This window comes from Brachycentrus maculatus, unplaced genomic scaffold, assembly GCF_059751285.1.
Source record: "Brachycentrus maculatus isolate JH-2025_06_01 unplaced genomic scaffold, ASM5975128v1 h1tg000216l, whole genome shotgun sequence".
NCBI lineage: Eukaryota > Metazoa > Arthropoda > Insecta > Trichoptera > Brachycentridae > Brachycentrus > Brachycentrus maculatus.
The window spans coordinates 482,695-506,807 of NW_028280967.1; the positions used below are offsets into that span (position 1 = coordinate 482,695).

The window sequence follows — 24,113 nt, forward strand, 5'->3', positions numbered from 1 at the left end:
GGTCTGAGTATCCCAGGGAGATCTGGCATTTGGTTGCCTTAGCCACAGGTTCCCAGAATTTTTTAGCCTGGCGTCCCCCTCTCAAAATTTCTCATCAAAAGGGAAAATAAAATCGCCAGAATGTCCCATCATGGAAAGAGGGAAGGAATAAAAATACATGTCTTACTTTTAGCTCTTAAATGATAGCAGGATTTGATTTTTAACAAAATAAAAAGCTTTTTGAATGCGCTGATTTACAGGCACTCTATATGACACTGTGTTTTATGTACAGTAAACATTATTCTGCCTCTGTAGTGTAATGGTCAGCAATCTCGGCTACCGTACTGGAGGTCCCGGGTTTGATTCCTAGGGGGGGTGCAAATAAATATAAGGGATTTTTGCACTTTACTATTTATTCAATTTCACCCTGGACTGGTACCTGAAGCGGAGGGCTTATCACCTTTCCTTCATGTGTTAACAATCAAGATAACACTGTGTTTATATGATGTAGTGCCCTATGCAGCATCGGGTGTGGATGAGGGTTGGAATTGAAACGTTAAAACTATAACAAAATTAAAAATACAAATCTGACTTTTAACATATAAAGTTATACCTATAAACCACTAATAAAGAATCTAAAATTTCAATGTAATTAAAATTTAAGCATTAATAATTGAATTTTATTATTTAATAAAAAAAATACTAAAATATTCAAATATTTTAAATGTTCAAATGATAAATCTTTATTTGAGTACCCCTGTAAAATTTTATCAAGTGTTTTTAATTTTTAAAGATAAATTGTTTACATCTATCATAGTTCTTCTCAATATTTAGCAATGCTTCCATCTTGATAAATTGATAAAATAAAATAAATAAATACATGTTTGGTGCTTGGGTAAATGAAAACATAGAAATATGGGATGACTTTAAAATAGGGAATCTGATTTACATATGAATTATTTCATACATAACTAAATACAGCAATTTTACAAGTATCAATATAAACACAATAAAAAAATAATGCTTTCATTTAATATACTAAATTTTATATTGTTACCATGAAAGATAGCAATTTATAGTCTAAATCTAGATTTTTGAGACCTTGGCAGCCATCTTGGATTGAATGTCATAAAATATTGTTTTAACAGAAAAAAAATAACCCAATATTTACCATTTACCACAGAATTATTTTCAAATATTTACAATATTTTGAATACCTTTGTCCATCTCTATAGTGTGGCTACTGTATTCAAGGTCCTGGGTTTGATATCCAGAGGGGTAAAAATAAACATTAATGACTTTCTTTACACTCTGTACCGGAAAAGTAAGACTGATAATGCTTTCATGCATAGGTTGATATAATTAGTTTTATTAATTGATTTGGCAGTCACTTTGTGGTAAAATCTATCCATTTTTAATTATAGTTTTACTTATTAAATACCACTATTTCTTAAAATCTACTGCGACACGTGTTTCGATGCATTCCGCATCATTTTCAAACATTGTATGTGAAGTTTATTCTAAACTTCAGAGTTGGGTCCTTGGCACGTTGGACCCAAAATTTAGAATTAGCTTCACATACGGTGTTTGAAAATGATGCGGAATGCATCGAAATATGTGTCACAGTGGATTTTAAGAAAAAGTGGTATTTACTAAGTAAAACTATAATTAACAATGATATAATTAGCTTAGCAATGGGACCAAACTTTTGATTTTATTTTATATTCATCATTTATCTAATAAAGTCATTCCCGTATTTCTATGTCAAATCTGGTTTTCTCTCATTCAGTGATTTATTAAGGTACGATTAAATGGTGATACAAAAGTAAATTAAACACTACTTTGATAGCTTTAATGTTCCCAAATACTTGTATATGTCAATACCTGAAACTTTACAAAAATACTATGGGCATTTATGTAAAAATACTTCTCTGACATCTGTGCATTTATCTGCTAATAACTGACTAAAGCCGACATTGATAGGCATTATAATGTTAGTTTATACTGGCATTATATTAAAAAAATTAAAATCATTTATATAATTAATAATTAATCTCTTAACAATACAAGCTACAACAATACCTTGTGACTTTGATATGATAAACGATAAAGGTAACATTTTCAGCGCCCTATGAGATGTCAAATAAGTGTCAGATAAGTTCGCAATGACATAAGGGATGCAAGATCCCTTGACCTCATATTTAAAAAAAAAATTGTCAGATAAAGAAATAGAGGAATTTGTGGTCAGCATTTTTCCAATAGTTCTATACTTGTTCTTAGTTAGGCAGCATTATTAACTTATTCCTATAAAATACAACATGTTTAGTTTTATTGTATACAGATTTTTGCTACTGGTCTTAATTTTTTGCCCGGTAACAATGACTGATTACCACAAGTGTTCAGAAGATGTTCAGAAAAGCCCTCATTTGTCGTACCTAATAAGTCACTGTAGCGTGTGACCGCGTATAGTTTCTGGACGCAAATGCGGCCGCGCCTTGCGATCACACGGCCGCAGCCGCGACCAGGAACGATACGCGGGAGGCTTCACACTGTAAAGGTTATTTGCGTGATGTAAAGTGTGCTTTAGACGTATCACATGGTGTACCTATTACTTTTCAGAAAAACCACCGCAGAATTTCTCAATGTACACTCTATTAATAGTAAGTGCTATTTTAGTGTTATTGAGGCTTTCTGACCGCCCGATGGTGAACGACCCCTGAATCTAGATCCTCTGTGATTTTGTTTTCTCCCGTCTTATTTTTACATGGCACCCAATTGCATTCGAGTATATGAAAATTCCTCGTGTAAATAACAACACCAATTTTTTAGCTTCTCGGTGTTGAAATACTGCGTTTTTTTTTTTTTTTGTTTATCCGATTTATGTTGTATTGATTTATGTGTATAGGAAACGATCCGTATCTATAGTAGTAGGTCCCAACCAAGTAAAGCATGCAAACTTACTGAGAAATGGTATCTTTCACATATTAATAAAAGTTCTTATTTTCAAGAAAGTAGGTGTAAAATAACTGTTTGATATAACGGTTAAAAATAACTTTTTGAAATAACGGTTTGAAATAACTGTTTGAAATAACGGTTTAAAATAACTGTTTGAAAATAACATGTAATTGTTACAATGATTTTGGAATGAATAGACATTATTTTACAAAGGTAACCTAATAAATATATTCATGTTGAAAAAAATATAGAGAATTAATAATAATAAATTCTTGTTTTCAATCAAAATAACTGTTTAAAAATGGCATAAATGTTAATAAGATTTTGGAAAAAATAAACATTATTTTAAAAAAGTAACCTTATAAATATATTCATGTAAAAAAAATTGAGAATTAATAGTAAAAAAATGTTATTTTCTAGAAAATAAGTGTTTAAAAATAACACGTTATAAGGAATTTACGAATGAATAGAAATATATTCATCTTTAAAAAAAAATTAAACACTTGAATAAACCACTTAAGGAGTTTTATTTATATATACGACTAGTTTCGAAAACTTACAGACGTTTGCATCTTCTGGTAAAAATTAAAACATAATCAGTTAACGTCAGTTTTAATTTTTACCAGAAGATGAAAACATCTGTAAGTTTTCGAAACTAGTCGTATATATAAATAAAACTCATTAAGTGGTATATTCAAGTGTTTATTTTTTTTAAATCATCAACGTGTCATTCCACAAAGTTAATGCCAAATCAATAAATATATTCATATTAAAAAAAAAAATTAAGAGAATTACTAGTATTTTAACCTCCTTAAATCGCTATGTGTACCATTCCTATGTACTAGTTTGTGATATATATTTAAATAGAGAATACGTTTACTGTTAAATTGGTAGAATTATAAAGTTGATACCAGCTAACTCACAGTTTGCTGGTAACTATGATTACGTCAAAAAATAACTATTTTGGGTTAATATTACTGTGTAAAATACAAATGTGTGTTGGTTAAACTATATAAATGACTCAAACTCAAACCGTAGACACCCTGTAGTTTTGGTTCTAACACCAGTAAAATAGAGGCGGTCAGAATGTTACAGAATTATTCCGACTATGGAACTTAAAAGTGAAAAAAATATGTAGATCTTTTTTATGTGATCTTCCAACTGTTATTTTTAACGGATTGCAGACGTTATCTGTTAATAATAACGGTCAAGCAAGATCACAACTTTTCATACATAATTATTGTATGATAATATATTAATGGTATTTAAAACTATGAAGTACAAATGTCCGCCTTCGTAGTGCAATGGTCAGCACACTCGGCTACCGTTCTGGAGGTCCCGGGTTCGATTCCCAGAGGGCGGGTCTAATAAATATAAGTGATTTTTTCGCTTTTATATTTATTCAATATTACCCTGGACTGGTACCTGAAGTGGAGGGCTGATCACCTTTCCTTTGTGTGTTAACGATCAATATAACACTGCGTTTATGTGATGCAGTGCCCTATGCACCATTGGGGTGCGGATAAGGGTTCGAATATGTAGTACAAAAGTCGAATGAGTGTAATAAAATTTTCACATCTTTTTTTTTTTTTGATCTTAGAAAAGGTGGCGCAAAATTAATCACCCTTTTGGAAGATGTTACAATTTTTGCAAATGGCGTCTTACATCAATCACATTTGACATTTGTAAACTAGACAGCTGCAGTATACAAAGAAAAGGGTGGCGCAAAATTAATCATCCAATTTTGCTTTTAAAGATATTTTTTACCAAATAAAAGTCATGGAAATCTTTATTTTGACCTTTAATTTTTTTTCTGGAAAACATTTTATTTGTCAAGTGGCCGCCGCCAGTGTTGATTCACATTTATGCCCGTTTTATCAATACGTTTGTATACTGCAGCTGTCTACTGCAGTATTGCAGTATTGTGTACTGCAGGTTTGATAGTCCCAAGAATTAACAATAAATATGGGAGTCTAACACTGCAATATATCGTTCCTAACATTTTTAATTTGTTGCCGACGGATGTTAGAGGTCAAAATAAAATATGGAACAAAGGCAAAATAAAGGAATGGGTAAATGATCAAGAGTTTATTTTATAAAAATTGTCAAACGTTTATATTCTTAATATTCCTCTCTTTTTGTGTGTATTTTGTGGGTTAAAATGGTGAAAACAATAAAAAATATTTATAAATATTTATAGTATTTAAAAAGAACTCCACCGACAAGACACACAAGGTGGCTTGGTGGGTCTCTGTAATTTAAAAAAAAAATTAAATTGTGATTTCAATAAATGTATACAATATATGTTAATATAAACCATAAAAAATGTCAAATAGGATTGACATACGACGCCATTTGCAAAAATTATGACATCTTTCGATTAATCTTGTGATTAATTTTGCGTCACCTGTAGCATATCATTTGTTAGTGATTTTTATGATAAAAAAATCTATGAGGATACTTTTTTTTGTGATACAATATCACTTAGATCAGATAAATTAGGTTAGGTTAGGGTAGGTTAGACAATACGCTCACTCCTTTCAACAACGTCATAAATCAAAAATTGTCAATTTTCAGTTGTGCATGTTTTTGGAATGCCCAGAAAATGCACTTTATCCCAGCAAAAGAGGCATATTTTAACTTAATATTTACCCGCTACAGGGCAGAAAGTGTTTTTTTGCATTTTGAAGAAAAGGTATTCTTTAATTATTTTTTTTAAATATACTAATTATGTTTCAAATGAAGAAAAAACATTCAGGTTTTTACGTAAAAAGATCTGTTGCATAGTAAAAAGTTCAATTAGTGGCTTGATATTTATTTATAATACATTTTACTATATTTTTAAACTTTAAAAGCGATCTCCTGAAAAAATTTTTTTGTATATATGACATTGTTGAAAGAAGTGAGCGATTTGTTAGTAATTTTTATGATAAAAAAAAATCTATGAGGATACCGATAAGTTGAAATTAGGTTAGGTTATGGTAGGGTAGGTTAGACAATAGTCCTCACTCAACACCTTTCGTAGGTAACAAAAAAACTGAATCTAAAACTGGCGTTTCAATGTTCTCCTGTTTGATGTATATAGCATATACATTTTATTTTAATTTTTAAAATTCATGTTTAATTTTGCTTTGAATGTTTTTTGCACAATTTAAATATATATGTTCATTGTTAGACGTGTGACCACTTCAATGTTATCCTCTTTGAATATATATATAAAAAATGATATATAATATTTATGGCGTAAGATGAATTTTTTTAACTATACTTTTATATAAATTCAGTTTTAAAAAAATTAACTATTTATATTCAAAATTTTATTTATATTTTTTACAATTTATATTCACAATAATCATACAATATTGACATATATTACAATATAGTCCGCCTCCGTAGTGTAATGGTCAGCACGCTCGGCTACCGTTCTGGAGGTCCCGGGTTCGATTCCCAAGGGGGGTAAAATAAATATAAGTGATTTTTTCACTGTAATATTTATTCAAAATTACCATGGACTGGTACTTGAAGCAGAGGGTTGATCACCTTTCCTCAATGTGTAAACGAACAAGATAACACTGCGTTTATATGAAGCAGTGCCCTATGCACCATTGGGGTGCGGATAAGGGTTTTATTATTATTATTTATAAAAAATTTCCTCCTTCGTGTAATGGTTAGTTAGTTTAGCTACCATGCTGGAGGACCTGGGTTCAATTCCCAGGTGTAGGTTAAAAAAAATATTAGTGATTTTTCACCCTAGAATTTATTTAATAACCCTGGACTAGTACCATAATGCAGACTTTGCTTTCATGTAAGTAATTATCATGATAACACTCCGTCTATACAATTCAATGCCCTATGCACCACTGGTTGTATATAAGGATTAGAAGAAGAATCTCATAATTCTAGTCTCTTGGCAATCATATAAAAGCTCTGTGATAATTTAGCTGAAACATTTCATTGTTGCGGCCTATTTAATAAAACAAGTGCAAGGTATTTGTGATTTATAAATTTTTAATTCCAATTAAATATCTTGTGTTTCTATTTAATTTTTACTTAATTCACTACTATTTCATAAAATCCATTGAAAAACGTGTTTCGATGCATTCAGCATCATTATCAAACACCGTAATACAGTGGGATGCATGGAAACACGTGTCATAATAGATTTTAAGAAACAGTAGTATTGACCAAGTAAAATTTTAATAAAAAATGTATCATGTTTTATTCCTCAGATGATTTGTATTTTAAAATACTTGAGTAATGTTCTCTAAATGCGTCATGATTAGTTACAAATTTAGTTGTTTTATATTTTAAATAAATGACGGATCTTTTATTTACACATAGAATTTTAGTATACAAGGTGCATTTATGATCCAATATTCAAAATGGGGACAAAACTAGATTCACGGGTTTAATTTTGAAACAATTAACAGGGCTGCATAAGCACTACTAACCGAAAACTTGTATTTTTCCCGGTTAGTTGAATTGTTTTGTGTTAACAATGGTTTTGAGAAGCATAAACTAATACAATTGTTTTTTTCTTTCCTTTTTGTGCTGTCATTACACGGTGTGGATTGGAAACTACCAACACTTGCATGCGGTTTTGTGGTTTTATTTTGTTTTGTTCACTACACGCTCGGAGCAGCTCTCAAAAGTCCAACTATCCCGAGATGCTCGGGCAAATCGGACTCGCTTTCGGGTGCATGAACTACCTGACCGGCGGGCAAAACAATCCCAAGACAATCTCGCCCCAAGTGCAAACTACAGACTTTACGACGTACCAACCCCCCACGCCCGTTTCCGGAGGCTCCAGGAAACAGATACATCCAGAAAGTGGCGAAAGCCCCACTTCGTCTAATGAGAAGATTACTATAACGGCGAGGTCACCTAATAAGTCACCGTCGATCCAAAACGGAGCCCCTATTCTGCAAAAAATATCGCCGTTGTTGCATACTAAGTTCGACATGACTCCGGAATCTAATCAGCTAACTCCTTACGGATATAACGCGGCCGCAAATATCCCGTTCGCTTTTTCCCATCAGCCTACCTCGTCAGAAAATTTGAGGGAACGAAGAAAAGCGTCTGGGGATAACGAGAATATAAAGATTTTCGACGGATTAGATGGCGGGCGAAGCCCCAACAGACAGGAGGCGAGCCACAGTAGCATTAGGAAACGGGCTCAGTTTCAGCAGCAGCGCAACAAGAACTTTGTGTTTCGGCAGCAGCAGTCGCCGAGTCCGCCCTTCTCGGGCATGCGCGCGCGGGCCAAGGACGCGATCGAGCTGCTGAGCGCGGACAACCTGCGCAAGAAAGGTGGGGCGATCCGCAAGAGCGCGTCGGTGCTGGCGCGGCAGCGGGGGGCGCGCGGGTGGGACGCGTCGCGGCACAGCGCCTCCTTTAGCATCCCCGGCAAGCGCAGACTTAGTGACTCTCGCCGATGCCTGCTGCTCCGCTCGCACGCTTCCGACTCCTCCGTGGAGAGGGAGCTCCCCTCTCCTCACTCTGTCCGCAAGCCTCGCGCCCGGAGCTCCGATCCTTGCCCGGCCAGCCAAGGTTCAGCCCGAGTGTTGTGTCTCCCTCCCCCGCATGCTTGTGTCTCCCTCTGTCCCTCTCCCCATCCCCCAGCGCCTTACTCTTACACTCAGTGCCGTGTAAAGTAAGCGATGTAATATGCCGTGTAATAGTCGTCTTTAAAAAGCCTCAAAGGTGTAGCGGAAACTCCCATTTACGAATGAATTACTCTATTTGTTTGATGAATTAAGTAACTCTTAGTTTTGGGTCTCCGGGATTGATCCAACATTGACACATTTCGGACAGGTGTTTTTTAATGCCTGCGGACTGCTGGCTAAGAGATTATATAATTGTGTGTACACACTTTAGACCTTAACAAAGAAATTGGTACATTATATTCATATAAAAACATAAAGTAATCCCTTTTTTTGTGACTTTGGAATGAGGCAAGCGCAAAAGGTAAAAATACCCTTCCCGTCCTTAAGCATCAATCGACTGAACTGGTAGAAGTACCTTCTCTATCATAGATATGGCCACAGCGGCCCATTGGTTTGATATTTGAGTATTGAGTAAATAACAGTAATTCCTTCATAAATGGGGACATCTATTATAATCCGCATCCACCATTAATTAGGCTTCTGATGTCGTTGTGATCTGCATAGATTTATTGTGATGGGTCCTCAATAGTTAGATCGCGCCCTCCAGGCCTAAGTTTTTAAGAAATCACGGCATTAATTGGATGTGAGCATTCTCACATCTTCAGAGAATGAACCTCCTTTTGTGTCACACTCACACAATATATATGGAATATTGGAAAACCATGGTTCCATCTCTCTGCAGATGTAAATACTTACATATATAACATAGACTCGGTTGTTTCTCTTCATTCAATACCGTGGGACCAAAAAAAAAATCTTCCATTTTACTCCCATACATACCAGGTACATAAATCTTGGCTTAAACCAATTAAATTAAATTTATTAATTAAAAAAAAAATGTACATTTTAAATATTCTAGATCAATGTACACATTTTTAATTTTTAATCTTATTTATTTAATATGGTTACATTTTTTTGTATACAATTTAATACAATTTCTATACATTTCTACTTAATTAAATCTTATAATTTTAGTTCCTCTGAGTCTCTCCAAAAAAGAGACTTGACTAAAATTTATTCAATATTACCCTGGACTGGTACCTAAAGCGGAGGGCTGACCACCTTTGCTTCATGTGTTAACGATCAAGATAACACTGTTTTATATGACGCAGTGTCCTATGCACCACCGGGTGCGGATAAGAGTTTATTAATATACATATAAATGAATAAGTGTCCTGTGGTTAGTGTCGCGGACTCTTGAGTCAGAGTTTCTCTACCACAATCTCTATTACCCTGGACTGGAACCTGAAGCGGAGGGCTGATCACCTTTCTTTCATGTGTTAATGATCAAGATAACACAGCGTTTTTATGATGCAGTGCCCTATGCATCATTAGGGTGCAGATAAGGGTTTGAAGAATATATGTGACCAGATGAAGATTTTAAATACAATGACGATACCTCTCCTTCCTTACCCTCCCGACCAATGCACATTGCCCCGGCAATATTTTTTTAAAACTTAAAAAAAATCAAATGCATGAAAAAATTTTAATGTTTGTTTTTTTCAAGTTTATTGCTGCTTCATTGCCGGCGAATGCTTGTTTTAAAATATATTATTTTGCATGTTTCCCGCTTGTTTGAACTGCCGGATGAAATATATCCCGGTGTCTGGTCGATATTGTGTCTTCACCCTTTCCAATGTGTTGAATGGTCTGTATCTATCATTGATGTGTAAAATGAACAAAAAATTCTAAATAATACTGATTTCTTGATACTTCACGATGTGAACTTATCTATAAAATTTGTTTTTTACTTACAAAAATTCATTATATAATGTTTTAATGATTTTCGGTGTGTGTATATACATTTTTGGTGATTTTTGGCAACAGTTCACACACCTACTTATTATTATGAATACATTTATAGTTGAAAGTGTTCTAATAGTTTTATGATCGTGATTTTTTTATCAACCCCGACTCTAATTAGAGTAATATACTAATCACAAGCAACCGCAAATCAAATTCCGATTCGTGCAATGTTTTTTGGCATCTAGCGCTCTACCAAAAGTAAGGAAATAGAATGCTTATAAGCGTCTCACGCTCTCTACCAACAGTATATAAAAGAGGCTTTTAAGCATTTCTCGCAAACAATGTGATAAGTTTGTAGTTTGTTTGCTAGTATCAAGTCTTAAGTAATATTCAGAATTTTTAAAACTGTAATATTTATTATGTACCTAAAAAATCCAGTGAATGTTTTAAAAAAGAGGTGTTTAATATAATATTTTTTATAACGAGTTAAAAAATTTATGTATTCTTTTTAAAAATCTAAACCGTGTTTACTATTTTTATAACCAACTATAAATTATAAATATTAGAGATTTTCTGAGCAAATTTGATCTCAAAACTTGGCTCACACTTGACCTAGCCTCAAAAGGAAGTCAAAACTCATATCGACATGCCGGCTATATCAATGAAATATGTTGTTATTTTTAAATATGGGCATTGTTTTTTGTTTACAATGACAAAGGTAAACATATAATTATCCTGAGAATATAAGCAAGTATTCATGGTGGAATTTTCATCTAAATGAGATTAAATTTCTATGTCTGATGACCAACCCTATGCTACGGGTTAAAAAAGTTGTGAAAATCTTCTATTTCGCTTTGTAAGATGATTCTATTAAATACTTTGTGTATTTTGATAGCTATCACATCATGTAAAATGCTTCGTCCTATTTAAAATATATTTTTTCAAATCTCTTTTATAAGACATTATATATATAAGACTTAATATATATACATATATATATATATATATATATATATATATATATATATATATATATATATATATATATATATATATATATATATATATATATATATATATATATATATATATATATATATATATATACAATATATCTTACTAATATTTATAAATGTTATTTTCCACTTCCTTCTACATTCATGTAAGGTTGTTTCGATGTAAGTATATATGCATGAAGACCCTTGTTTCGGATCTTGTTCTTAATCTAGCCAAAAATGAAACTTCGATTCTTATGTATTTGGCGTGGATAAAAATACATATAAATAAAACAGCGGAATCTCAAATTACAAATGCCTCTGCGTACAATCAATTTGGGCTAAAAAAATATATGTCTTTGAAAAAAAAACTTCTTTTAAAGTTGTCAACTTGATTTTGCCTACAACATTTTGAGTGTGTCCAAATACTTGTTCACAAAATCTGGATTATCTCCAATTACAGGAGTTATTTTCATATTATTTTTTGACATCTCATCAAAGATGAAGAAGAATATGGAAGTCTGGGCATTTACGGGGCTGACGACCGTCATCGGCTGGTTTAAGTGATCACTTTACACACGTGTAACATTCACCAAATCTACCCATTATTGACAACCACACTACTCAAATTCTTGGAAGTTCTTTTATATATGAACCAATTTAGAAACCTTGTTCTTGAATCACTAGAACTTCACTAGAGACATCTATTGGTGAGATGTAAAGAAGCCTTTTATTAAGCAGAAACTCTTATATTAGTATGTGAGGTCCAAATCCTGGATTATAATCACACACATGAGAAACGCCAGAAAATACCATTTTCATTTTTATTATTTAAGCTTATAATTTGACCATTTGCCTTATGAGACTCATGCAAATTAGCAGTATCCAAGTTATACGACCTATAACAAGTACGAGTATGCAACCACAAATGCCCATTACTTCTCTCCTTTTCCTAACTTCCATACCTCGTCCATTTTCTCTTCTTCTTAGCAATAATTTCACTTGCTCCATCCGTATTTCGTTAAATATATCCTACTCATCAAGTATATTAAAAAATATGGAGAACAGGACCAATCATCCTGCTTTCATATAATTATTGCTGAGGTAACTCGGTGTCCTTCCAATGCAGTGCCCTTTGCACCACTTGGGTAAAAGAAATAACTTGACTAGCTTCAAGCATCTAATGTTTTCATGGCAGAGAAATTTTTCACTTATGAACAAATCTCGTTCCATTAATTGTAGGATAAATTTGATAACAATAAAATGTTTGCTTCGTTTTCTTTATGAAGTATGTACTTCATTGTAATATACACTCAGACCTCGCTTTACGTCGTTACTGAATTAAGACTCATTTTCGCTGTGCGTTGTTATTTTTCGAATTGCGTCGTTTTTTTTTTTAAATTATTATTCAGAGAATCATTTTAAAATTTTTTAAAGGTAATTTCCCGTTTTGTACATTTAATATATTATTAGATTAAAACCAATATTTTTAGCTTTTCCACTTTATTTTAATTTGACCAGCGACCGGGTTTCGTCGTTACCGACATCATCAGACTGGACGAAGTGTCAGTGGATAATATAAATCTATTGTACATTTAAATTTTGTTTAAATTTCAGGGAATCTTCTGGAACGTATTTACGACGCAAAGTGAGGTCTTAGTGTATAGGATTTCAATGATGGGTCTTTTCTGAGTGACCTGAATGATTTTATACATTTTATACATGTTTCTTGGGAGTATTTGTTTTAGATTGCAAACAATTGAGGTTATGAAAAGTTTCACAAAATAAATTTAGTTCATATACCATGATTTCACTGTATTCATATGGAATTTTTTCTTTGGTTTGATTAAGTACAAGATCTAAAACTAATTAAAGGGATTGTATAATTAAATCCACATTAAGGACCATTGTCAAATGATCATTTATAAATATTTATCTTATTTTGAGATATATTTATCAGTTGATATGCTTCAAAAAAAATTAAAAGTTTATCCATCACATTTTGACAGGAGCTTATTTAAACAATTTAAAACTCATAAAAATTGTTTCTAAATTCTGTTATTACATTGCTCAAACAATTCAGAAATAATGACCCATTTGATGATTTTTTTACTTGATCAGTTTTTTAATTACGCTTTATATGGCCATATTTTCTTGACAATATTAAAATTGATCATTTGATAAAGATTCTTTAAAAATATATACATAAAACTTTATACAGATTTATTATCTATTTCAACATTTTAAATTACTTCTAACAGGTATGTATTTTAAATCAAGAGGTGAATTTGTGATAAATTAATTTTATATCCATAAAAATAACATGTCAGCATAAAAGTTACATTGTATCTTTCTATAGTTTACTTATATAAATTTATTAACTTAAATTCTTAATTTTTCATTATTTTTTAAAGTGTTTGGTGGCAAATGCGACTTCTTATTTGCAAGGCAAATAACAGTTCACCAAGTAAGAACTTACAATATTGTCTATGATTGTACCCTATTTAATTTGATAGAGATAAACACCACTTCCTTTTGCTAGTAAAGACCCGAATCAACTTCCTTATCAATAAAAAATATTGGTGAAATAATGTTGGGCCACATCCAGGAATATTTTATTTAAAAAAAAAAACAAATTTTTGCATAGTTATACATTCTATATCAGATAATATAGATATAACGCTCACTCCTTTGAATAATGTCATATATCAAAAATTGCCAATTTTCAGTTGTGCATGTTTTCGGAATGCCCAGAAAATGTACTTTATTCCAGCAAAAGCGGCATATTTTTAACTTAATATTTACCCGCTACAGGGTAGAAAGTGTTGCTTTTGCATTTTGAAGAAAGGGTATTGTTTAATTATTTTTTTAAATGTACTAATGATTTTTCAAATGGAGAAAAAACACTCAGGTTTTACCTAATAAGATCTGTTGCACAGTAAACAGTTCAATAAGCGGCTTTATATTTATTTTTAATAAATTTTATTGTATTTTTAAACTTTAAAAACGATCTGAAAAATAGTTTTTTTGATATATGACGTTGTTGAAAGGAGTGAGCGATATATGAACACAATTGATGAAAACCGTATTCAAGTCATTTACGAATATTAAATGGGCAAATTTTGTATGATTATCTTATTTCTAAACAAATAATGAAAGCTTGCATATCTACACTAAAGAAAATTATACTGTAAAAAGAAAATATAAATATTATTCACAAATATTTTCCATTAGGGTTAAACTTTGTGCATAGTTAGCAAAGTTATCGCACAGTGGGACAATGAGGTGTTTATTTCCTATTTCATTTTGATGGCGGTAAATGCATTTGACATTGACAGTTAAAATGAGTGCTGCCACTTATAAAAAAGATTTAAAAAATCTCTCAGTGTTGCCGTTGGAAATGATAATAATAACCTTGTGGCTGTCGTGTGTAGGTGTGGGCGGCCAGAACGCCCGCCTCGCTCAGTCCCTACCCGGAAGTCCGGCAGACAGGAGAGCTAACTCCCTGGGAGTTGTGGGGTCTGCTGAGAGTCTGGTGTGCAGGGTAAGGGAATTATGTTCTCACAATTGTTTCATATGATACCAACAAGCAACCTGCCACTTCCTTATAGAAATCGAGGCAAAGAGAATTTTTTTTTTGAGGCCCCTTATTTGTCCGCCTCCGTTTTTATATTTAATATTCCTCTTTAATTTTGCTTTGAATATCTTTTGCACAATTTAAATATAAATGTTCATTGTTAGACGTGTGACCGCTTCAATGATATCCTCTTTGAATGTTACAATAAAAAAAAAATTATAATATTTATGGCGTAAGATGAAATTTTATAACTACACTGATACATAAATTCAGTTAAAAAAAAACTATTGGAATTCACAATTTTATTTATATTATTTACAATTTATATTCACAATAATCATACAGTATTGACATATATTACAATATAGTCCGCCTCCGTAGTGTAATGGTCAGCGCGCTTGGCTACCGTTCTTGAGGTCCCGGGCTCGATTCCCAGGGGAGGTCAAATAAATATAAGTGTTTTTTTCACTGTAATGATTATTCAATATTACCCTGGACTGTTACCTGAAGCGGAGGGCTGATCACCTTTCCTTCATGTGTAAACGATGAAGATAACTCTGCGTTTATATGACGCAGTGCCTTATGCACCATTGGGGTGTGGATAAGGGTTTTATTATTATTATTTACTTTTCGGAGTACAAATACCCTCCATAATGATATATTTTTTTAGACTAACTAACCGTTACGCCTGTTCCGAAGGGGTAGTCAGAGAGAATAGAACTCCATAATACTCTGTCTGAATGAATAAAAGTTTTATAAGTACTAGTTTAAAACGAGCAGTTATTTAATAACATTTGTTCTTTGGTACCTCTTGTTTAGGTTTTAGCTGAACAGGGTTTAGGAAAATACTGTGATCAAGAGTTTATCAAGACTACTTCAAGGGAGATGCAGGAAGCATTGGATATGACGCCGGAGGAGATGGACAGGTGAGACTTCTTGCACTTCTTACACACAGTGAAGAAATTTAATAACCCTTAATTTTTATTTTTTGACATCTCATCAAAGATGAAGAAAAATATGGAGGTCTGGGCATTTACGGGGCTGGTGACCATCATTGGCTGGTTCAAGGGATCACTTTACACACATGTGACATTCACCAATTCTATCCATTATTGTCAACCAAACCAGTCGAATTTCATTAATCTCATGACAGTACATCTGAGTTCACTAGAGTTATCTGTGTTGGATTGAGAAAGCTTTAGCAGAGACCCTTTTATCTGGATGTATTAATTATCACTGTACAGGGAACCCATGGTAGACCACTCCAGGGGAGACCACCAAAGAGATGAATCGATAGCATGGAATCGACATCGCGGGAGGCTAATCCCTCTTAAAAACAGGCCACAAGGCCTATACCAAAAAGAAGAAGAAGATGAAGTATTAAGATTGTTTTACTTTTGGTTTGCAGAGCTGCTCACCAACTTCTCTTGCAAGAGAGGCAGAGGAAACAGGCCCAACTTCAGCAGATACAACAAAACATGAATTCACAACAGTTGGCTGTGGTAAGACTACAAATATTGGAATCACTGCCCCTCAGACCCTTTGGGCGCTCGTCCACTATCCGGAATTACATGGAATTTGACCGTCCGGCACATCAGTTAGCGTTTTAAAACGATGCCGGACGGTAAAATTCCGGGTAGTGGACAAGAGCCCTGAGTGTGTTAATAGCTTCTCTATTATACTTATAGCTAACTTAATTAAATTTAAAATTAAATTAAAATTACCTTAAATTTACCTTAACCTACACAACTTATAACGAAGAATTTTTGACCATGCTAAAATGCTTCACATCAATATCTTAGTCTTTGATTGTAAACTAATGATAAATTCATTTATATTATTACTAAAGCATGCTTCCCTTTCAGGGTTATGGTCCCGATAACGGGCTGCAGCCTCCCTACCCAAGCAGCCCCACGAGACAAGCCGCAAACCCGGGCAAAAAGTTATAGCGGAGGCCAATATTTTTATAGCCTATCCGCGTCATAGTACGGTGACCCCCTGTCCCCACTCGCGACTTGGCTCTAGACACTGTCGAACTTCTCAATTAAACTTCACACTTGAGGGATTCACAAAACTTCTCTCAAAAAGCACTTGAGGGATTCGCAAGGCACTTGGGGGATTGGCAAAACTTCTCTCAAAAGGCACTTGTGGGTTTGCAAAATTTTTCTCAAAAGGCAGTTGGGAGATTCGCCAAACTTCTCCTCTCAAAAGGCACTTGGGGAATTCGCAAAACTTCTCTCAAAAGGCACTTGGTGGGTTTGCAAAACTTCTCTCAAAAGGCAGTTGGGAGATTCGACAAACTTCTCTCAAAAGACACTTGGGGGATTTGCAAGGCTTCTCTCAAAAGGCACTAGGTGGGTTTGCAATTTTTTCTCAAAAGGCAGTTGGGAGATTCGCCAAACTTCTCCTCTCAAAAGGCACTAGGGAGATTTGCAAAACTTCTCTCAAAATGCACTTGGGGCATTTTCAAAACTTCAGGGCTCTAGGGAATCGCTAAGAAGATGTATTTGGATTTAGTTATATTGAAGTAAACCTAGACCGATCCATAAGACTTGTCCTAACCTAATGTTATCTAGATTAATCATGACGCTCGTCGTAACTTTTATATATGTACTTTTATGTATCTTGAAATACCTGTAGCTTACATTGATAAAATCAAATAGACGGGTATTAATTTCAAAGTGCTCTTTCTAACTTCTTTTGGTGACGTGTCAAATTGGTCTTGCTGTAACAGCAAAATAGTCAAATATGTAGACAATGAGATGTCGATCATCCACAATACGAAAATTGTATCATATTTATTGCCAATGTTTCTCTATACCCATTTAAAAAAAGATGAAAAATCTTTCGTATTAAAAAATCAAATTCATAAAAAACATCAAGCAAAAAACGTTGTTTTGTTCCTACAGAATACAGTGGAACCTCTCATGACGAGTAATTCGCATAGCAAGCAAAAAAAATGAAACGGTTGCTCTATTAACGAACGACATTTCACATAACGAGTTACAGAGTCAAGGGCAAGTCCCTTTTTACTTGTGTAATTCACTTGTGAGCCGCAACTTCTGCGCCAATAAAAATTTAAAAAATTCGCTTTACAATTGATATTCTGGCACAAATAATGCTCGTTATCAGAGGTTCCACTGTAAATACATTTGCCATCTATAGGCATCTAGTATTATATTGGTTGTTTTTTTAACATAGCGTGTCCTCCGGGGTTTGTTTGGCACTGTGTGCGTGTATGTGTGTGATCCCATGCGGAATATCTGCATTATAGCAATGTATTAGTACATTTTCTTAATTAATCTGTGTTTATCGGTCAAACCCGTCAAATTTTACACTTGTATTTGCTAACACTCAAGCACGAAAAGATTACGATGCTGGATTGTTTAATTTTTAAAATTTGAATTAATTTGTTTTTATATGTATAACTAAACAAAGGAAAACATACTTTTATGTAGGTACCCCTTAATAAATCAACTTATTTATAAAAAAAATGTTAAATGTAAATTTTGTATTATGAGAGTTACGACCGTTGATGGTTTGCGATGTGTAATGAATGTGTATATTATTCTCTTCACGTATTGATATTTATTGTATACGTAAATATGAAAGGCATTTACACAATTTTGACTGTTATAAAAAGATCGTCGATATCAAAAGTTTAGAAAGATAACACAAAAAATAAACTGTGCAATTTTCACCAAAAAATACTCCAGAATTTTACTTTTTTCAATACATGCAAACCAGTGAACAGTTTTTAAATTATAACATATAAAACCTCATTTGAATGGATTCGAATAGAGAAAGGGTGTTTTTATATGTCTGGTCGGCGCTTATCCATATTCTAAGCTAACAAATGTACTATATTCTAAAAGAGATGTGTAGCCAAGTCATTGATTGATGTACCTGCGTGATTTGTGAAAGTCATTTAGGATATTTAAAAGTACTTACTATTAAGTTGGGACATATTTTAAAGAGATGGAAGTTTCTATTTGTAAATAAAAAAATATATACTTACTGTTAAAGTATTTATTAATTCCGCCTCCGTAGTGTAATGGTCAGCACGCTCGGCTACCGTTCAGGAGGTCCCGGGTTCGATTCCCAGGGGGGGATCAAATAAATATAGGTGATTTTTTCACCCAAATATTTATTCAATATTACCCTGGACTGGTACCTGAAGTGGATGGCTGATCACCTTTCCTTCATGTGTTATAGATCAAAATAACACTGTGTTTATGTGATGCAGTGCCCTTTGCACCATTGGGGTGCGGATAAGGGTTTGAATTGAATTGAATTTATTAATTAGGTAAAAATACAAATTTTCATCTTGGCTCTGAATGAAAATTATTTATTATTGGTTGTAAATGGTCTATTGAACAAAATATGACTAAAAATATAGAACCTTTTTATTGTTTTTCATACTTGTATGAAATTTATGTGAAGTTACACATATATTTATTGATGTGAATGAAAATTTAAGAATGTGATATGATGTGATACGGTTGAATGTGCTTTGGTTACACATCGTCTCTCTTCTTCTTTAAAAACTGTGTAAATAACACTATGTGTCATCTATAGGTGCCTTTACCCTTAAATTAGCGTTAATTTGTATTTAAATGTGGATGCGTCTTCATCCTTGTTAAATTTTGATGTTTGATAAATGTTGTCATTCATTGAAATAATGATAAAATCTTACAACATAATCTTATAAAATTTCCTGAAAGTCGTGTTGTATTTCTATGTAAATACAGGTTAAGGAGACATAATATGGTAGACAGACAAAATGGAAGTTTGTTTTGTTTATTTTTTGTATAGTATAAAAGACCTATTATAAAAGTTTGACAATCTATTTTATGGTTAGAGCGATACGATGCTAAGGGCATTTAGACTCATTTTATTTAATTCATTTTAAAATAATAAAAATAGTCGATAAATGCATCCCTGTAATATCTCCCATCAGTAATTTGCCACTGCTCTGTAATTTCTTCAATTACTTCATGTTTGATTCATTTTCAGAAAAAAACAGTATTTTTTACATTATAATATCAGTCAGGAATAGGATAATATAAAATAAATACTTAATATTTGGACTAATAACAAAACCAACTATATTTCAACCCGGCATTTTTTGATATAACCCTAAAGAGAAAGTAGATAATTCATACTTATTGTCATTGAATATCTTGATAAACAAAATAAATTGACTTATTTTATAAGAGGCATAAGAGCGAGGATAATTTACTATAACAAAACATTGATTTTAAACAGATGAGGGTAGGTTGAGTCAAGAATCTTTTTTTCTGTACGGACGGTGAAACTTTCTGCGTTCAGAAAATACAGGTGCCCTAGAAGCATCCGAATACATGTCCAAAAATGTTCAGAAGAGACAAATAGAAGTCTTTATCCCTTCTCTTAAGTCCTGTTGCTACGGAGATGATTTTTACATCATAAACCCTTTTTAAAAATATATATTTCACTGTGGTAGGAATTGCATCTCTTCTTTTATCAAAAATGGAAATTATTTTCTTATCTAAGTATTATTCAACAACCCTTTTCTACCAATTTTGGACTAGCATCCGTATGCATCTTGGATGCCAATTTTTAATATGGTTTATGAAAAAAAAAATAACAGGGCCACAGTATTTATGAATTCAGTGCCAAAATATACAAATTAAAAAAAATTGTTAGAAACCTCCTTGTGAAATTTGAAATACATACATACTGTTATTTGATTTTGGAAGAAAATTTTTCTAAACATTTTTTTTCTCAGTGCATATTTTTTTAAATAATATTTTATTATTATTATCTCTTGTCTTGCCCTATCTGTACCCAATGGTGCATGAGGTACTGCATTGTATCAACGTAATATTATCTTGATATCTAATTACATGTAGGCAAGGTAGAGTTGAATACACTAATATTATTTTTTATCCTTCCTGGCAATCGAACCCAAGACCTCCACCAACCACATTGACCACTATACTATAGAGTTGGAAACTATTACATAAATTTAAAAAGCTAAGATAGTCAACTCTTGCCAGTATTGTAATAAAATATTCCTATTTAGAACAATTTTTCAATTATGAAAAAAAATATTCCCTCACCACACTGCCAAATTTTAATTACATATTTGATAATCCTAATAAATAGCAAATAATTACTTATAATGAATTGTAATTTGTATCATTTCATCACAAATTAAAGAAGAAAAACCATCTTTATATCAAGAAATTTATCTATTTTTATCAATGTTAGATGTTCAAAATAAAATCTGGCCTCAATTTTTTTTAAAGTCACATCAAATGTGTTATTTCTTTAATGGACAGATATTGAGCTGATAATTTAAAAAAAATATGATTACCGAAAATACTGTCGAAAAATGTATTAAACCGTTCGTTCATATAATTTTAAAAATATGTTATGTGTAAGTATATCGAGCATTGCTTGACATTTTTTATGATAAAGTTTTTGAGTGAAAATTTAAAGCAATGTATTTGTGGTTTGAATGACAATGCGAGAGCATTTCTTATGTAAATATTTACGATAAGCATTTTGTATTCAGTAAGATATAAAATATTGATGTTAAAAACCAATATTTAACAATTTTTTGACAGGGTTTTTTCAATTGACTAAATGATGTGAGTGAAAGCTAAAAAAAATATAATTTTTCATCCGATTCACATTTTATAAAACGTTATTTAAAACGACTTTGAATCTTATAACTGGTTCAGTGAGAGTCATTATTTATAGTTGTGAAATTAAAAATGCTAAAATTGATTTTAAATTTGTGACATAATTTATTTATTAATTTTTAAGTGTGTTTTAAAAATAATTATTTTGCGGGATTAAATATTTTTTAAACGTGTTACGACTATCGAAAACCACCCATAAACATTGTAATAATTGATATTTCTCGATGGAATTCCATTTAAAAAATTCCTAAAAACTTATACGTTACAATGAATTCCACCAAAATGTAACTAACAGTATATATATACATATATCGTAGGAGAAAGTGACAAAGTGACTATTTGATATCTTACTAGCTTAATATTGCCCTGAAAAAAATCCCAAAGGATTTTATACTTGGAAGTATAATGTATTGAATTGTTAAAAATGACTAACTGCATAGATGTTTATTTTCTTGCCAAGCAAAAGTGACTTAAATGGCCCTCCTGAACATTTTACGTTTTGTTAGTTGGTCACTTTCTCCTGTACGATTACGATATGTATACTCACTTAACTATGGAATTGGACAATTTCTTCATTGCAAACCCTTACCCGCACCCCAATGGTGCATAGGGCACTGCATCATATAAAAGCAGTGTTATCTTGATCGTTGACACATGAAGGAAAGGTGATCAGCCCTCCACTTCAGGTACCAGTCCAGGGTAATATTGAATAAATATTTGAGTGAAAAAATCACCTTTATTTATTTGATGCCCCCCTGGGAATCAAACCCGGGACTTACAGAACAGTAGCCGAGCATGCTGACCATTACACTATGTAGGCGGACAATTTTGATGTGAGTTTCGAATTATACTAAATTTATATTTGAAGCACTAGCTTTGTGATTTTCTATTTTATAATTAAAACGTTTTTTTTTTTTAAATCACTAAAAATATTTTATTATAACTTAATTGTAATGTCTACCGGTTTCGAAGCTAACCGCTTCTTTATCGAGACTGATTAATACTTAGTATTGCGTAGTAATTGCAGTATTAATCAGTCTTGATAAAGAAGCGGTTAGCTTCGAAACCGGTAGACGTTATAATTAAGATAAAACAAAATATTTATAGTAATTTTAAAAGAAAGTAACATTTTAATTATATACTTTATTTTATATTATTTTATAATAATATAATGACTCTCACTTACTATGTCTATTTGGTTACATTATTCTATTCTGTTAATCCAGCCATTTATTACATATAGTCTATGCAATAAAAGTTTTATTTTAATTTAATAATAATTGTTATTAATATATTATTTACAATAATAATTTAATTGTTAAATATATTATGGGGATGAACTTTTAGTGAAATATATATTGAATTTATTGAAAAATCTTTGTAATATATTGTTTGCTTCCTTTATTGGTAATATATTGTACAATATTTAGATAGCCAAATTAATCAAATATTAAAAATAACATGTATATTTTATATTTATGTGTATAGAAAAATTAATACATAATGTGTTGTTTATTTGGTCAGTTTTTTTTATGAATATTTATTTTCCTAATCAGCTTAAAATCAGAAGTATGTACTTTAAATAGTAAATTGTTCAAAAATGTTTTTATCCGACATGTGCATGTTTCGCGGGAATTTTAGAGAGCTTTTGTCAATTCTGAATTGTAGAATTTCATTTTTGTGGAGCCGTCCAAAAATCAATTTTTAACAGGAAAAAGAACTATAGGGGTTCCTAACTGGATTATTTTACATACTGAGAAACGTCTGATAACATGATTTTAAAAAATTATGCAGCTTTAATTTGACCAGTTATTTTATTAAAATGTAAAAACAACTTCTTAGTGGCGAAAACCCAGATTTGTGAACAAGTATTTGGACACTTAAAAATGCTGTGAATTTTTTTTTAGCCTGTATTAGTCCCGACTGACCAAATAATCACAAATAACCAATGACACTACTTTTTATAGATCCAGAAAAAATGCCAAATTCACCGAGATGTTGTACTTTTCTATTATAATGTTCAATAAAAAGTACCAATTTTAAAACATGGATAATTTAAATCGTATTTGGATAGGATAATAATATTATAATAAAATTTATTCCAATTGATCGTCCCCTCCCGAATAAAGTGTGCGTTAAAAAAGTGTATGTCTGTGAGTTACGTGTACATTTCTTATGAAATTTAAGAATGTATAGTGTTTATAAACATTTTGACTTTAAAAAAATGTAAAAAAAGGCAGAAAAAAAAACTTTTTTATGGAATATATACTAACCTTTTATCGTCATCCCACTATAGGAAATAAAACCATGTTTGCCAACCTTGTGGAGTGATTCAGTAAGATACTCACCAGTTAAAATGTCTAACATTTTGTACCTTCCAAATATTACTATATGTAAAAAAAATTCAATCGGAAATATTTCATGTTAAATAAATTTTAAAAATATATATTGTGTCTGGAACATTGTTTTCTTTCTACAATAATAAAGTGTTTTATGTAACAAA

General features: G+C 32.0%; 1 protein-coding gene across 1 annotated transcript in view; it reads left to right on the top strand.

Moving 5' to 3' along the window:
- Positions 1-24,113, top strand: part of Ca-alpha1D (Ca[2+]-channel protein alpha[[1]] subunit D) — a 132,995-nt gene extending 108,882 nt beyond the window's left edge. Inside the window, exons 39-43 of the mRNA XM_088264161.1 lie at positions 7,577-8,484; positions 14,776-14,885; positions 15,738-15,844; positions 16,327-16,420; positions 16,784-24,113. Of these exons, the coding sequence (XP_088120287.1) occupies positions 7,577-8,484; positions 14,776-14,885; positions 15,738-15,844; positions 16,327-16,420; positions 16,784-16,867 (1,303 nt within the window). The 3' untranslated portion in view covers positions 16,868-24,113. The remainder of the gene's footprint in view (positions 1-7,576; positions 8,485-14,775; positions 14,886-15,737; positions 15,845-16,326; positions 16,421-16,783) is intronic.